The sequence below is a fragment of the Babylonia areolata genome, chromosome 19 (genome assembly GCF_041734735.1).
Source record: "Babylonia areolata isolate BAREFJ2019XMU chromosome 19, ASM4173473v1, whole genome shotgun sequence".
Lineage (NCBI taxonomy): Eukaryota > Metazoa > Mollusca > Gastropoda > Neogastropoda > Buccinidae > Babylonia > Babylonia areolata.
The window spans coordinates 3,110,389-3,127,514 of NC_134894.1; the positions used below are offsets into that span (position 1 = coordinate 3,110,389).

The 17,126-nt window shown below is 45.0% G+C and overlaps 1 protein-coding gene across 1 annotated transcript in view; it reads left to right on the top strand.

The window, feature by feature from the left end:
- Positions 1-8,130, top strand: part of LOC143293380 (cilia- and flagella-associated protein 43-like) — a 70,848-nt gene extending 62,718 nt beyond the window's left edge. Inside the window, exons 35-39 of the mRNA XM_076604190.1 lie at positions 160-233; positions 2,839-2,929; positions 3,521-3,601; positions 4,728-4,881; positions 6,347-8,130. Of these exons, the coding sequence (XP_076460305.1) occupies positions 160-233; positions 2,839-2,929; positions 3,521-3,601; positions 4,728-4,881; positions 6,347-6,516 (570 nt within the window). The 3' untranslated portion in view covers positions 6,517-8,130. The remainder of the gene's footprint in view (positions 1-159; positions 234-2,838; positions 2,930-3,520; positions 3,602-4,727; positions 4,882-6,346) is intronic.
- Positions 8,131-17,126: the final 8,996 nt, after the last annotated feature.

The window sequence follows — 17,126 nt, forward strand, 5'->3', positions numbered from 1 at the left end:
CTGTTGTTGTCATGGTCATCATCATCCTGTCTGTTGTTGTTGTAGTCATTGTTGTTGTTGTCGTTGTTGTTGTTGTTCCTGTGGACCTTACTGACTGAAATTTCTGTGACCACCTGCAGTACTGACCAGTACATTGGAGGGTCTGACTTGTTTTCACAGCAACTTGGAGAGAGCAAGATCAACAGCATGATTGAGAGCAAGGACTTCAGAAAGGGCATCATACAGCTGGAGTGGTGAGTGCTGCTGACTCCACACGACACTCAGCATTTCTTCAGGGCAGGCACACACCTTCCTCACACCTGTACACTCATCACTTGTTCAGGGCAGGCACACACCTTCCTCACACCTGTACACTCATCACTTGTTCAGGGCAGGCACACACCTTCCTCACACCTGTACACTCATCATTTCTTCAGGGCAGGCACACACCTTCCTCACACCTGTACACTCAGCACTTGTTCAGGGCAGGCACACACCTTCCTCACACCTGTACACTGAGCACTTCTTCAGGGCAGGCACACACCTTCCTCACACCTGTACACTCATCACTTGTTCAGGGCAGGCACACACCTTCCTCACACCTGTACACTCAGCACTTCTTCAGGGCAGGCACACACCTTCCTCACACCTGTACACTGAGCACTTCTTCAGGGCAGGCACACACCTTCCTCACACCTGTACACTGAGCACTTCTTCAGGGCAGGCACACACCTTCCTCACACCTGTACACTCAGCACTTCTTCAGGGCAGGCACACACCTTCCTCACACCTGTACACTCAGCACTTCTTCAGGGCAGGCACACACCTGCCTCACACCTGCACACTCAGCACTTCTTCAGGTCAGGCACACACCTTCCTCACACCTGTACACTCAGCACTTCTTCAGGGCAGGCACACACCTTCCTCACACCTGCACACTCAGCACTTCTTCAGGTCAGGCACACACCTTCCTCACACCTGTACAGTCATCACTTGTTCAGGGCAGGCACACACCTTCCTCACACCTGTACACTCAGCACTTCTTCAGGTCAGCACACACCTTCCTCACACCTGCACACTCAGCACTTCTTCAGGTCAGGCACACACCTTCCTCACACCTGTACACTCAGCACTTGTTCAGGGCAGGCACACACCTTCCTCACACCTGTACACTCAGCACTTCTTCAGGTCAGGCACACACCTTCCTCACACCTGTACACTCAGCACTTCTTCAGGGCAGGCACACACCTTCCTCACACCTGTACACTCAGCACTTGTTCAGGGCAGGCACACACCTGCCTCACACCTGCACACTCAGCACTTCTTCAGGGCAGGCACACACCTTCCTCACACCTGTACACTCAGCACTTCTTCAGGTCAGGCACACACCTTCCTCACACCTGTACACTCAGCACTTCTTCAGGTCAGGCACACACCTTCCTCACACCTGTACACTCAGCACTTCTTCAGGGCAGGCACACACCTTCCTCACACCTGTACACTCAGCACTTGTTCAGGGCAGGCACACACCTGCCTCACACCTGCACACTCAGCACTTGTTCAGGGCAGGCACACACCTTCCTCACACCTGCACACTCAGCACTTGTTCAGGGCAGGCACACACCTTCCTCACACCTGTACACTCAGCACTTCTTCAGGGCAGGCACACACCTTCCTCACACCTGTACACTCAGCACTTCTTCAGGGCAGGCACACACCTTCCTCACACCTGTACACTCAGCACTTCTTCAGGGCAGGCACACACCTTCCTCACACCTATACACTCAGCACTTCTTCAGGGCAGGCACACACCTTCCTCACACCTGTACACTCAGCACTTGTTCAGGTCAGGCACACACCTGACACACCTGCAAACACAAAAACTCCTGTGCAGACATCAGAATCAGAATCACTTTATTATCTGAGAGTGATTGAGAGAGGTGAGGTCTGTGATAGATACAGATTACAGCAGAACAGTTAAAGGTGGCATACATCATTATATATATAACAAAATCCCACACAGCAAAGTTAAAGCCAAGCAAGCCCAATAAAAACTTCAACATGTGTGTATACAAAAAACACACACACACTCTTTCTCTCTCTCTCTCTCTCACACACACACTCACACACTCACTCACTCACTCACTCACATTCAGGCACTAACACACATTCTTTCACTCTTTGTTTCTCTGACCTACACACACACACACACACACACACACACACACCACACACACACACACACACACACACACACACACACACACACACACACACACATATACACACTCTGTCTCCCTCTCTCCCATACTTACATACTTGCACACACACACACACACACACACACACACACACACACACACACACACACACATATACACACTCTGTCTCCCTCTCTCCCATACTTACATACTTGCACACACACACACACACACACACACACACACACACACACACACACACACACACACACACACACCACACACACACACACACACACACACACACACATACACACTCTGTCTCCCTCTCTCCGATACTTACATACTTGCACACACACACACACACACACACACACACACACACACACAGATAACTAACACAGACAGACACACACACACACACACAGATAACTAACACAGACAGACACACACACACACACACACACACACACACACACACAGATAACTAACACAGACAGACACACACACACACACACACACACACACACACACACACACACACACACACACACACAGAGATAACTAACACAGACAGACAGACAGACACACACACACACACACACACACACACACACACACAGATAACTAACACAGACAGACACACCTGATGTTTCAGGGAGCACAAGAAGATGTCCATGCAGATGGAGGACCTGGAGAACAAGATGAAGGACATCCAGTTCATGAAGGTCACCAGGGAGATACAGGCCGTGAGTGTACCTCCGTCAGCTTATGGACTAAAACCCAGTAGAACAGAATGTCTTCATTGCCCAGTGTACCTGGGCCACAAGGAATAATGGGATAGTACATCAGGAGTCAGAAATCATGTGCAAAGTATTGCAGTAGGATTTTTTATGACACATATCCATATACATTTAAGTGCATGTGCACGCTCACACACACCCACACAAGCACCAATGTTCACAGTTTGTAGAACGCTATCAGAGAAAGGAGTGGGCTTCCTTCCTTCTCACATGTATCACAGCACTAACCACACTCTCCATGTGTCCCCTCAGTAATGTACAGTATCTTGCTCACTGATGCTACATGGATGTGAACATACATACAAACATGAAATTAAAAAACAAACCAGGAAATGAAAGAGGAAAAAGAAATGAGATGGAAAAGCTGTATCCCATTTGTGCTCATCCCCCTACTTTATCTTCTGATACACTGTTCTTCACCTGTTGTTGTTGGTCGATGGTGTCTGCATGTCGTTCACATCCAGACACCAGGGCAAGGAGGCTGGAATGTGTGAAATAAACATGATAAGATGTACCTGGTGCTCTGACCTTTTTCAGTACCTGAACGAGAGTGACTACGAAGCCAAGAAAGCCCAGGAGATCTCCACTCTGGAACAGACCATCCTGCTGCAGAAAAAGGTAATCTGACGCCACGGCACCACTGGCTTGTTTTATTGCATTTTATTTATTTTTTTATTTATTTTATTCTGTTCTGTTTTATCTTATTTTATTTTGTTTCTTTTTATTTTATTTTATTCATTTATTTCAACCATTTGCCTTTTATGTATCATTCATTTTTATTGCAGTTTTAATGTGTTTACTTATCTGTTTACTTTGTTTACCTGTCTGATTTCATTGTTATTTTATTCATTTATTTCAACCATTTGCCTTTTATGTATCATTCATTTTTATTGCAGTTTTAATGTGTTTACTTATCTGTTTATTTTGTTTACCTGTCTGATTTCATTGTGGGTGGATGTTTGATTGTACATAGCAGGCTCCAAGGCTCTGACTAGTGTGTTCGGTTAATGCATAGGTCAGGCATCTGCTTCTCTTTGTTTATTCATTTTTAAAGCAGATGTGGAGTAGTGTTTATGGATCACTCCGCACGCTTAGACACCTTGAAACTACACTGCAGATACAATACCTTACAGTTTGGAATTTGTGGGTAGGAGCCATCTCTCTGATTAATACATAATGTCTTATATGTCATTTTTGAGGTGTCTCATTAGTCAACATGATATCCAAAGTGTGTTTGAAGGTGAGAGTTTAAATGCATCTTGAATTTTATGCCATTGATTAGGGAGTCTGCCATGGGTTCATCTCTGTTTTGTGTTTCAGATGATGCTGTTATTTGAAAACAAATAGCATCTCTTATTTGACAGGGGCTCTAACCATTTGTTATAGTCCCCTGAAGTCATATGTAAAAGGTTTTTATGTCATGTCAGCTTCTCAGAAGATAAAGATAAACATTATCCTCTGAGAAAATGTTGTGTGTTCATTCATGGTGAACATGCTGACATTTAGTTGCTAGCCTTTGCATTGGAATCAAGAGGAGCACACAGGTGGGAGTGAACATTGTAATACTGGAAAGGTTGTGGCCAAAGTCCTGAAACGCATGTCTGAATATTGAATCAGGGTAAGATAAAGGGGAGGAGGAGGAGGAGGGAAACTGCCAAAACGCCTGTACAGAAAATCGGTGCAGTACGGAAATACTCCCACCCTTGGAAACCAAGTTGCTGATGAGTTGTTTGTGTTGCCACAGCACCACGAGAAGAACGTGACAGAGAAGAAGCGAATTATGTCAGATCTGAAGACGACCATGAAGCAGAGAGACGTCAACAACCTGGAGCTGGATGAAGAACTTAAGGAACTGAACGTGGCTGTCAATGAACGACGCCACATCGACGAAGTCAATGGTGAGACGCTTTGTATTCATTTATTTTTCTGTTTATTTATTTTTGGTTGCACAGACCAGGAATTTTACTCCCTCCTCCACTACACCTGAAGTGGTGGTCTATGACCTAGTCATAAGGATGAGAGGATAAACTGAGGTCCTGTGTGCGCTCTCACTTAGTGCAGGTAAAAGAACCCATGGCAACAAGAGGGTTGTCCCTGACAGAACTCTACAGAAAAAACTCATTTTGATAGTAAAACAAACACACTTGTAGACATCCCCCATAGTTTACGTTATCATCCCCTGAAGTTTACATCATTGTACCATACAGTTGACATTATCATCCCCCACGGTTTACATTATCATCCCCTGAAGTTTACATCATTGTACCATACAGTTGACATTATCATCCCCCATAGTTTACGTTATCATCCCCTGAAGTTTACATCATTGTACCATACAGTTGACATTATCATCCCCCATAGTTTACGTTATCATCCCCTGAAGTTTACGTCATTGTACCGTACAGTTGACATTATCATCCCCCATAGTTTACGTTATCATCCCCTGAAGTTTACATCATTGTACCATACAGTTGACATTATCATCCCCCACGGTTTACATTATCATCCCCTGAAATTACATCATTGTACCATACAGTTGACATTATCAACCCCCACGGTTTACATTATCATCCCCTGAAGTTTACACTGCTGTCATCCAGTGCAGTGTGTAATAATAACAATATTTTTGCTGTAAGATTTATCCATTTCATTCAGAGGGAACACTGGTTGGACATTTCAACAACACTGGTTGAACTTTTCAACACTGTTTTTTTTTTTTATTCAGCTACAGTACACAGAGGTCTGCACAGAAAGGCCACCAGAGTGGAAGTGCTGTGAGTGGTCAGTGCATGCATGGAAAAGGGGCAGAGGCTAACGGAGTGGTGCTGTAGAGTGGGAAAGGGAAGGTTGTTTTCATTCCGTGACTGCTGGTGCCAGACTTATCTCAAAGGTTGCTGCCTTGCTTGCAGTGGCCACACACATGTATTACAAAACTCGATCATACATGATGACCACAGTTACTATGCTTGCAATGGCCACATACCTCCATTACAAGGGCTAGATCATACATAATGATGACCATACGATGCCATGCCTGCACTGGCCACACACCTCCATTACATTCTACACAGTGATGACCATACGATGCCATGCCTGCACTGGCCACACACCTCCATTACATTCTACACAGTGATGACCATACGATGCCATGCCTGCACTGGCCACACACCTCCATTACATTCTACACAGTGATGACCATACAATGCCATGCCTGCAGTGGCCACACACACACCTCCATTACACCCTACACTGGCCACACACCTCCATTACAAACCAGACCCTACACAGTGATGACAACATGATGCCACGCCTGTACTGGCCACACACCTCTGATAGAAACCAAACAATGACGTTATGTTACAGCGGAGCGGAGGCAGGACACGGGTGCAGAGCGGCGATACCAGGAGATCGTGCAGCGGCGCAAGCTGGTGGACCTGGCCAAGGCCCAGGCCCAGGAGGTGGCTGTGCTGAGGGCGGAGGTGGAGCGACTCCGCATGCGCACCTTCCCCGCACTGGTGCAGGTGGAGCACTGAGGACTGGAACCCCGCAGTGCACGCTGGACCAACTGCCTCCATCATGTGGACATTGCCCACCCCACCCCTCCCCCACACCACCCCCACCCTGCTTTCAGGACATTCCTTGTGAACGGAAATGTGTGTCCGCAGTCTGAGGGACAGAAATCCAGGTTTGCAACATCACATGACACTTTGTTTCTTGGCATCCTTTTAGGGTTGGTTTAAGAGGCACATGAATAGGGTGTGAGTTTGATTCATCAGTTCTGAGAGAATGCCCACAGTCAAATAATGTTGTTTTTGGGTTGGTTTTTTCCCCCATTCATTCTTATCCATGGTTTGGTTAAGAAAGTGCCCCGGATGATAATACCAATAAGAAACCCGACCTTAAAACTCAGCGGTCATAATTGGGACACAGACTCATAGATTATTGTTCAGTATATTTTTCGAGAGCTCTTGTTAATCTTACCACAGTTTGACATTTATTGATTTTGCATTGTTATCAAAAGTGAAAAGATGTTTGAAGGATCCTTTTTTTCAGGTTTGTGTTGTGTAGAACATTAATTATAAATCAGCTGGCAGTGACAAATGAAGAAGGCAGAAATCAGTCATAGTACTGCAGCCTGCAACTGGACAGGCAAATTTTAAGTTGGTTTGCTATTTTGGAGGATACTGCAAGAAATGTATCGCTCATTTACTGTTTTTGTTGCTGCGATTACTTGTTTTACGTGCATTGATTCTTTGCATAATGACCATATGTGATGCATACTTTATAATTCTTTCTATTTGATATAAATACTTTTTTTAATTGCCCTTTTTTTGGTTTTGTTTTTGGTTAAAAGTGTGATATTATATTTTTTCTAGAGTGTAAACACTGTGATAACTGCTCTCTGTTTCTTTCTGTGCACAGATTTTGGTCATGAGAACAGGGAAAGACTATCAGATGTTCGGGAATTCAGTATTCATATTGTAGAGATATTCCTTGAGAGTTTCTTCAAAGTTAACACATAATTCCTTCTCTTTTTTTGATTTTTAAAAGTGTAAAGTATAAAAGTAAAAGCTTCAGCCAAGCCATAGCTATCTGCTGATACCAAGCAAAAGTCAAAGTCACAGTCACCAGTCTGATAACATTGACTTACACAGTTTTCAATTGAGTTGGACGAACAATACACCTGTATTTTTGTTTAGTTTCTTAAAAACAGCTTTGCTATTTTAAGACAAGTACCTTCACCAGTTAGTATTGTTTATCTTTCCACCACTTTCTATATGACTGCTCTTTATGCTGTTTAGTAATGAATAGATAATCAGTCTTCTGGAATTTGACGAAGGTGTTTTGTCATAGATATCTCACATACTGCTCTGGAGTTATATCCCCTTGTGTAAAAAAAAAAAAAAGATGCAGAGATCAGTGTGCAGAGTGAAAATCAAATGTATTTTTATAGAAAAAAATATTTTATGACATAAATATTACATGAGTTTTATGAGCCTGTGGTTTTATCAGTGCATTTGTCCATCCTGAATGTATGTCCACATGGACTGATTTTTTCTCTAGAAGTACAGTTCATCCTCCGTCCATTTTGTGAAGTCATTTCAAGGATTTGTATAAATAAAGGGTTACATACTATGTTGCAATAATGTGTGTGTGGCTTCTTTGTCTGTCTTTGTGGAGAGATTGAGGCCGTGATGGTGATGATGAATGTGTGTGTGCATGCATTTGTGTGTGTGCATGTGCATATGTTTGTGCATGTAATGTGTGTGTATGTGTGTGTGTATGTGAGTGTGTGTGTGTGTGTGTGTGAGCATGCGTTTGTTTCACTTTGCCATACACTGGAAAAAGTTTGTTTTTGTCAAAAGGGGCATATACATCAACACAAAACAATTTGTTGTTCATTATTAATTTATCAACAATTTAAAAAAATCATGAAGGATGAACTTCTGAGCTGCTGGTGTACATTGAAATAAAACAACAGAAAGTTTAAACTGAATTTAGATGATGCCATTCATCAAACTGAGCAGCATCGAGATCTGTGTGTGAAGTGAGTGAGGCATGCTTGCTTCATGATTGGAGCATAGATATCATACATTGTGAAGCTGGGCATCCAGGTGTACCACACCACCAAGCAGCACGTTGGACCGTATCAAGATCTGCTGTCATCACTTCAGAAAATCACATTGGACCATATCAAGATCTGCTGTCATCACTTCAGAAAATCAAATTGGACCGTATCAAGATCTGCTGTCATCACTTCAGAAAATCACATCGGACCATATCAAGATCTGCTGTCATCACTTCAGAAAATCACATTGGACCGTATCAAGATCTGCTGTCATCACTTCAGAAAATCACATTGGAATGGCCACACAACAAGACCCAGTGGCCTTGCTAAAACAATATTCCAAGAAATTATTGAGGGAAGGAGCTGGAAGGACAGACAAAAGATATGTTGGGCTGACAACATTGAAGAATGGACAGGAAAACTGTCTGTGACAGAGACCCCAGGCTTTGACAGACAACTGACAGACGTGGAGGAATGTGGTGAACAGTTCTGTGTGATGCCCCCATTGACTGTTCACTGTGTGATGTGATGCCCCCATTGACTGTTCACTGTGTGATGTGATGTCCCCATTGACTGTTCACTGTGTGATGTGATGTCCCCATTGACTGTTCACTGTGTGATGTGATGCCCCCATTGACTGTTCACTGTGATGCCCCCATTGACTGTTCACTGTGTGATGTGATGTCCCCATTGACTGTTCACTGTGTGATGTGATGTCCCCATTGACTGTTCACTGTGTGATGCCCCCATTGACTGTTCACTGTGTGATGTGATGCCCCCATTGACTGTTCACTGTGTGATGTGATGTGATGCCCCCATTGACTGTTCACTGTGTGATGTGATGTCCCCCCATTGACTGTTCACTGTGTGATGTGATGTCCCCATTGACTGTTCACTGTGTGATGTGATGCCCCCATTGACTGTTCACTGTGTGATGTGATGTCCCCATTGACTGTTCACTGTGATGTCCCCATTGACTGTTCACTGTGTGATGTGATGTCCCCATTGACTGTTCACTGTGTGATGTGATGTGATGTCCCCATTGACTGTTCACTGTGTGATGTGATGCCCCCATTGACTGTTCACTGTGTGATGTGATGTCCCCATTGACTGTTCACTGTGTGATGTGATGCCCCCATTGACTGTTCACTGTGTGATGTGATGTCCCCATTGACTGTTCACTGTGTGATGTGATGTCCCCATTGACTGTTCACTGTGTGATGTGATGTCCCCATTGACTGTTCACTGTGTGATGTGATGCCCCATTGACTGTTCACTGTGTGATGTGATGCCCCCATTGACTGTTCACTGTGTGATGTGATGCCCCCATTGACTGTTCACTGTGATGTCCCCATTGACTGTTCACTGTGATGCCCCCATTGACTGTTCACTGTGTGATGTGATGTCCCCATTGACTGTTCACTGTGTGATGTGATGCCCCCATTGACTGTTCACTGTGATGTCCCCATTGACTGTTCACTGTGTGATGTGATGTCCCCATTGACTGTTCACTGTGTGATGCCCCCATTGACTGTTCACTGTGTGATGTCCCCATTGACTGTTCACTGTGATGCCCCCATTGACTGTTCACTGTGTGATGTGATGCCCCCATTGACTGTTCACTGTGTGATGTGATGTCCCCATTGACTGTTCACTGTGTGATGTGATGTCCCCATTGACTGTTCACTGTGTGATGTGATGCCCCCATTGACTGTTCACTGTGTGATGTGATGCCCCATTGACTGTTCACTGTGTGATGTGATGTCCCCATTGACTGTTCACTGTGTGATGTGATGTCCCCATTGACTGTTCACTGTGATGTCCCCATTGACTGTTCACTGTGTGATGTGATGCCCCCATTGACTGTTCACTGTGTGATGTGATGCCCCCATTGACTGTTCACTGTGATGTCCCCATTGACTGTTCACTGTGATGCCCCCATTGACTGTTCACTGTGTGATGCCCCCATTGACTGTTCACTGTGATGTCCCCATTGACTGTTCACTGTGATGCCCCCATTGACTGTTCACTGTGATGCCCCCATTGACTGTTCACTGTGTGATGTGATGCCACCATTGACTGTTCACTGTGATGCCCCCATTGACTGTTCACTGTGATGCCCCATTGACTGTTCACTGTGATGTCCCCATTGACTGTTCACTGTGATGCCACCATTGACTGTTCACTGTGTGATGTGATGCCACCATTGACTGTTCACTGTGTGATGTGATGCCCCCATTGACTGTTCACTGTGTGATGTGATGCCACCATTGACTGTTCACTGTGTGATGTGATGTCCCCATTGACTGTTCACTGTGTGATGTGATGTCCCCATTGACTGTTCACTGTGTGATGTGATGTCCCCATTGACTGTTCACTGTGATGTCCCCATTGACTGTTCACTGTGTGATGTGATGCCCCCATTGACTGTTCACTGTGTGATGTGATGTCCCCATTGACTGTTCACTGTGATGTCCCCATTGACTGTTCACTGTGTGATGTGATGCCCCCATTGACTGTTCACTGTGTGATGTGATGCCCCCATTGACTGTTCACTGTGTGATGTGATGTCCCCATTGACTGTTCACTGTGTGATGTGATGCCCCCATTGACTGTTCACTGTGTGATGTGATGTCCCCATTGACTGTTCACTGTGTGATGTGATGTCCCCATTGACTGTTCACTGTGTGATGCCCCCATTGACTGTTCACTGTGTGATGTGATGTCCCCATTGACTGTTCACTGTGTGATGTGATGCCCCCATTGACTGTTCACTGTGTGATGTGATGTCCCCATTGACTGTTCACTGTGTGATGTGATGTCCCCATTGACTGTTCACTGTGTGATGTGATGTCCCCATTGACTGTTCACTGTGTGATGTGATGCCCCCATTGACTGTTCACTGTGATGTCCCCATTGACTGTTCACTGTGATGTCCCCATTGACTGTTCACTGTGTGATGCCCCCATTGACTGTTCACTGTGTGATGTGATGTCCCCATTGACTGTTCACTGTGTGATGTGATGTGATGCCCCCATTGACTGTTCACTGTGTGATGTGATGTCCCCATTGACTGTTCACTGTGTGATGTGATGCCGCCATTGACTGTTCACTGTGTGATGTGATGCCGCATTGACTGTTCACTGTGTGATGAGGTCCCCATTGACTGATCTACCTGTGCTTGACTGATTCATGTGTATGTCCTATTGAACTGATTCCCTGGGTGATTTGAATGCCCTCCATTGATGTTCACTGTGTGATGTGATGCCCCCATTGATGGTTCAGACTGTGTGTGATGTGATGCCCCATTGACTGTTACTGTGTGATGTGATGCCCCATTGACTGTTCACTGTGTGATATGTGTTGCCCCCATTGACTGTTCACTGTGTGACTGTGATGTCCCCATTGATGTTAACTGTGTGATGTGATGTTCCACATTGACTGTTCACTGTGTGATGTGTGATGACACATTTACTGTTCACTGTGTGATGTGAGCCCCATTGGACTGTTCCCTGTGTGTGTGATGTCCCATTGATGTTCACTGTTTGATGTGAATGTCCCATTTGATGTTCACTGTGTGATGCCCCATTGTCTGTTCACTGGTGATGTGATGCCCCATTGACTGTTCACTGTGTGATAGTGATCCCCATTGACTGTTCACTGTGTGATGTCCCCATTGACTGTTCACTGTGTGATGTGATGTCCCCATTGACTGTTCACTGTGTGATGTGATGCCCCCATTGACTGTTCACTGTGTGATGTGATGCCCCCATTGACTGTTCACTGTGATGCCCCCATTGACTGTTCACTGTGTGATGCCCCCATTGACTGTTCACTGTGTGATGTGATGTCCCCATTGACTGTTCACTGTGTGATGTGATGTCCCCATTGACTGTTCACTGTGTGATGTGATGCCCCCATTGACTGTTCACTGTGTGATGCCCCCATTGACTGTTCACTGTGTGATGTGATGTCCCCATTGACTGTTCACTGTGTGATGTGATGTCCCCATTGACTGTTCACTGTGTGATGCCCCCATTGACTGTTCACTGTGTGATGTGATGCCCCCATTGACTGTTCACTGTGTGATGTGATGCCCCATTGACTGTTCACTGTGTGATGCCCCCATTGACTGTTCACTGTGATGCCGCCATTGACTGTTCACTGTGATGTCCCCATTGACTGTTGACTGTGTGATGTGATGTCCCCATTGACTGTTCACTGTGTGATGTGATGCCCCCATTGACTGTTCACTGTGTGATGTGATGCCCCCATTGACTGTTCACTGTGTGATGTGATGCCCCCATTGACTGTTCACTGTGTGATGTGATGTCCCATTGACTGTTCACTGTGTGATGTGATGTCCCCATTGACTGTTCACTGTGTGATGCCGCCATTGACTGTTCACTGTGATGTCCCCATGGACTGTTCACTGTGTGATGTGATGCCCCCATTGACTGTTCACTGTGTGATGTGATGCCCCCATTGACTGTTCACTGTGTGATGTGATGTCCCCATTGACTGTTCACTGTGTGATGTGATGTCCCCATTGACTGTTCACTGTGTGATGTGATGTCCCCATTGACTGTTCACTGTGTGATGTGATGCCCCCATTGACTGTTCACTGTGTGATGTCCCCATTGACTGTTCACTGTGTGATGTGATGTCCCCATTGACTGTTCACTGTGTGATGTGATGCCCCCATTGACTGTTCACTGTGTGATGTGATGCCCCCATTGACTGTTCACTGTGTGATGTGATGCCCCCATTGACTGTTCACTGTGTGATGTGATGTCCCCATTGACTGTTCACTGTGTGATGTGATGCCCCCATTGACTGTTCACTGTGTGATGTGATGCCCCCATTGACTGTTCACTGTGTGATGTGATGTCCCCATTGACTGTTCACTGTGTGATGTGATGCCCCCATTGACTGTTCACTGTGTGATGTGATGTCCCCATTGACTGTTCACTGTGTGATGTGATGTCCCCATTGACTGTTCACTGTGTGATGCCCCCATTGACTGTTCACTGTGTGATGTGATGTCCCCATTGACTGTTCACTGTGTGATGCCCCCATTGTTCACTGTGTGATGTGATGCCCCCATTGACTGTTCACTGTGTGATGTGATGTCCCCATTGACTGTTCACTGTGTGATGTGATGCCCCCATTGACTGTTCACTGTGTGATGTGATGCCCCCATTGACTGTTCACTGTGTGATGTGATGCCCCCATTGACTGTTCACTGTGTGATGTGATGTCCCCATTGACTGTTCACTGTGATGTCCCCATTGACTGTTCACTGTGTGATGTGATGTCCCCATTGACTGTTCACTGTGTGATGTGATGCCCCCATTGACTGTTCACTGTGTGATGTGATGCCCCCATTGACTGTTCACTGTGTGATGTGATGTCCCCATTGACTGTTCACTGTGATGCCCCCATTGACTGTTCACTGTGTGATGTGATGCCCCCATTGACTGTTCACTGTGTGATGTGATGCCCCCATTGACTGTTCACTGTGTGATGTGATGTCCCCATTGACTGTTCACTGTGTGATGTGATGCCCCCATTGACTGTTCACTGTGTGATGTGATGTCCCCATTGACTGTTCACTGTTCACTGTGTGATGTGATGCCCCCATTGACTGTTCACTGTGTGATGTGATGTCCCCATTGACTGTTCACTGTGTGATGTGATGTCCCCATTGACTGTTCACTGTGTGATGCCCCCATTGACTGTTCACTGTGATGTCCCCATTGACTGTTCACTGTGTGATGTGATGCCCCCATTGACTGTTCACTGTGTGATGTGATGCCCCCATTGACTGTTCACTGTGTGATGTGATGCCCCCATTGACTGTTCACTGTGTGATGTGATGTCCCCATTGACTGTTCACTGTGTGATGTGATGTCCCCATTGACTGTTCACTGTGTGATGTGATGCCCCCATTGACTGTTCACTGTGTGATGTGATGCCCCCATTGACTGTTCACTGTGTGATGTGATGCCCCCATTGACTGTTCACTGTGTGATGTGATGTCCCCATTGACTGTTCACTGTGTGATGTGATGCCCCCATTGACTGTTCACTGTGTGATGTGATGCCCCCATTGACTGTTCACTGTGTGATGTGATGCCTCCATTGACTGTTCACTGTGTGATGTGATGCCCCCATTGACTGTTCACTGTGTGATGCCCCCATTGACTGTTCACTGTGATGTCCCCATTGACTGTTCACTGTGTGATGTGATGCCCCCATTGACTGTTCACTGTGTGATGTGATGTCCCCATTGACTGTTCACTGTGTGATGTGATGCCCCCATTGACTGTTCACTGTGTGATGTCCCCATTGACTGTTCACTGTGTGATGTGATGCCCCCATTGACTGTTCACTGTGTGATGTGATGTCCCCATTGACTGTTCACTGTGTGATGCCCCCATTGACTGTTCACTGTGTGATGTGATGCCCCCATTGACTGTTCACTGTGTGATGTGATGCCCCCATTGACTGTTCACTGTGTGATGTGATGCCCCCATTGACTGTTCACTGTGTGATGTCCCCATTGACTGTTCACTGTGTGATGCCCCCATTGACTGTTCACTGTGTGATGTGATGCCCCATTGACTGTTCACTGTGTGATGTCCCCATTGACTGTTCACAGAGTTCAGGGTGATGAAGATGAAGGAGAAAGCTGGGGATCCTCATTTCTTTCTCTTCTGCTGATTTCTTTTTGAATGTTTCTCATAACACATGCAACATCATACAAACATTAGAACTGAAGGTAAAGTGTGCCTCTTGAGAATCGGAAAAAAATGCTGCAACATGTTGTAGGCAGAATGTAGAGATGCTTCTAATCAGAAGGTAAATCTTAGAAGACATGCAGATGGACTGCTTATAATGTTTAGCTGCTTCTTTTTAGCTACCACCGACTATAGATTTATGGCTTCCAAAATGTGAACAAATATTTCCTATGCAGTGCTAGGTCTACTAAGCTTCTGTGGTCTCTACTCTCATGGAATCAGAATGATATTATTATTGTTTGTTTTTTTTCTTTTTGCTCACAATTTTTAAAAATCATCTTAAACACTATTTTTAACATTTGTAGACACAGGGTGAGCACTTTTCATACACATATTGGACTTGGAATGTGTTTCTCCTTCTGCTTACCATTATTATGATGATAATTGTCATTATTATGATCATTATCATCATCACCTTCATCAACATCACCTTCATCATCATCATTGTTATCATTCAACTCAATATTTTAAAGATATTATCCATAAACATATATATATTTCCCATGCATGGATAACAGGCAATTTTTTTTTTTTTTTTTTTTTTTTTTTTTTTTGCCATGGCAGTTTTGCCTGCTATGCAGATCTCTGTCTTTTGCTTTTCAATTATTCAGGATCGTCAGGCCTCATATGGTCTCTGTTTTATGTGTTGCTAGCTGAGAATGTAATGTCTCATTTCCAAGGAGGCTCTGTGGGATGAAGGGGGTCTCTCAGTATAAATGGCATCCCCGCCTTCTGGAAATTCTGTGCTAGAAATTTCCTCTTTTCTATTGCTCTCTTTATTTGTCCCTTTCAACTTCTTTCACTGTTGTCTCCCTTTTTCGCCTTCCTATCCCATTCCATTTTTTTAGCAGGCTTGGCATTTTTGTCTCTTTTGCGCAGTCTGTGATGTACTATATCTGTGCAGTTCTGCTCTGGCCATTAGGAAGTGAAATTGTAAACACTGGGATGGGTACTAGCTGTCCATTCTGCAGGTTTTTTGCCTATGGCTTTTTATGTATTTTTGTTTGACTTTGAAGTATTGTTTTTGGGTGTTTTTTTTCCCCTTTTCTATCATTTAAAAAAATCTGGGAATGATAATTAAGTGCAAGGGCTGACGTCCTCAGCACACCCTAATCTTATTTGCTCTAAGGAGCTCAGTGGTTACGATAATGTGTCAGGAACTGTGTTTTGTAGGTTTATCTTAACGATTTTTTACAGTATGTGACAGTTTTGTGTTTAGTGTGGTTTGACATTGATGTTGTGTGGTTGGGCAGTCCTGATATGGCCCTGTGCAGTCGGCTGGACTATAAGCAACAATGATAAATGATGAATTTCCAAGGAGGTATTATAGCATGCACACTTGTTGATACACTCCACTCCCCATGTGTTATTACTCCTCACGTGTTATTACAAAGTCATTAATTGTCTTCTTTTTTTAATGAATAACTTTTTTTAAGAAAAAGAAATGACTGCCCAGTGCATGAACCCAGTGCCATGCTTTGTGGCCAGTGCAGAGAATGCTGTACATGTGTGGGTGTGTTCTGTGGCCAGTGCTGTACATGTGTGTGGGTGTGTTTTGTGTCCAGTGCAGAGAATGCTGTACATGTGTGTGGGTGTGTTTTGTGTCCAGTGCAGAGAATGCTGTACATGTGTGTGGGTGTGTTTTGTGGCCAGTGCAGAGAATGCTGTACATGTGTGTGGGTGTGTTTTGTGGCCAGTGCAGAGAATGCTGTACATGTGTGTGGGTGTTTTGTGGCCAGTGCAGAGAATGCTGTACATGTGTGTGGGTGTGT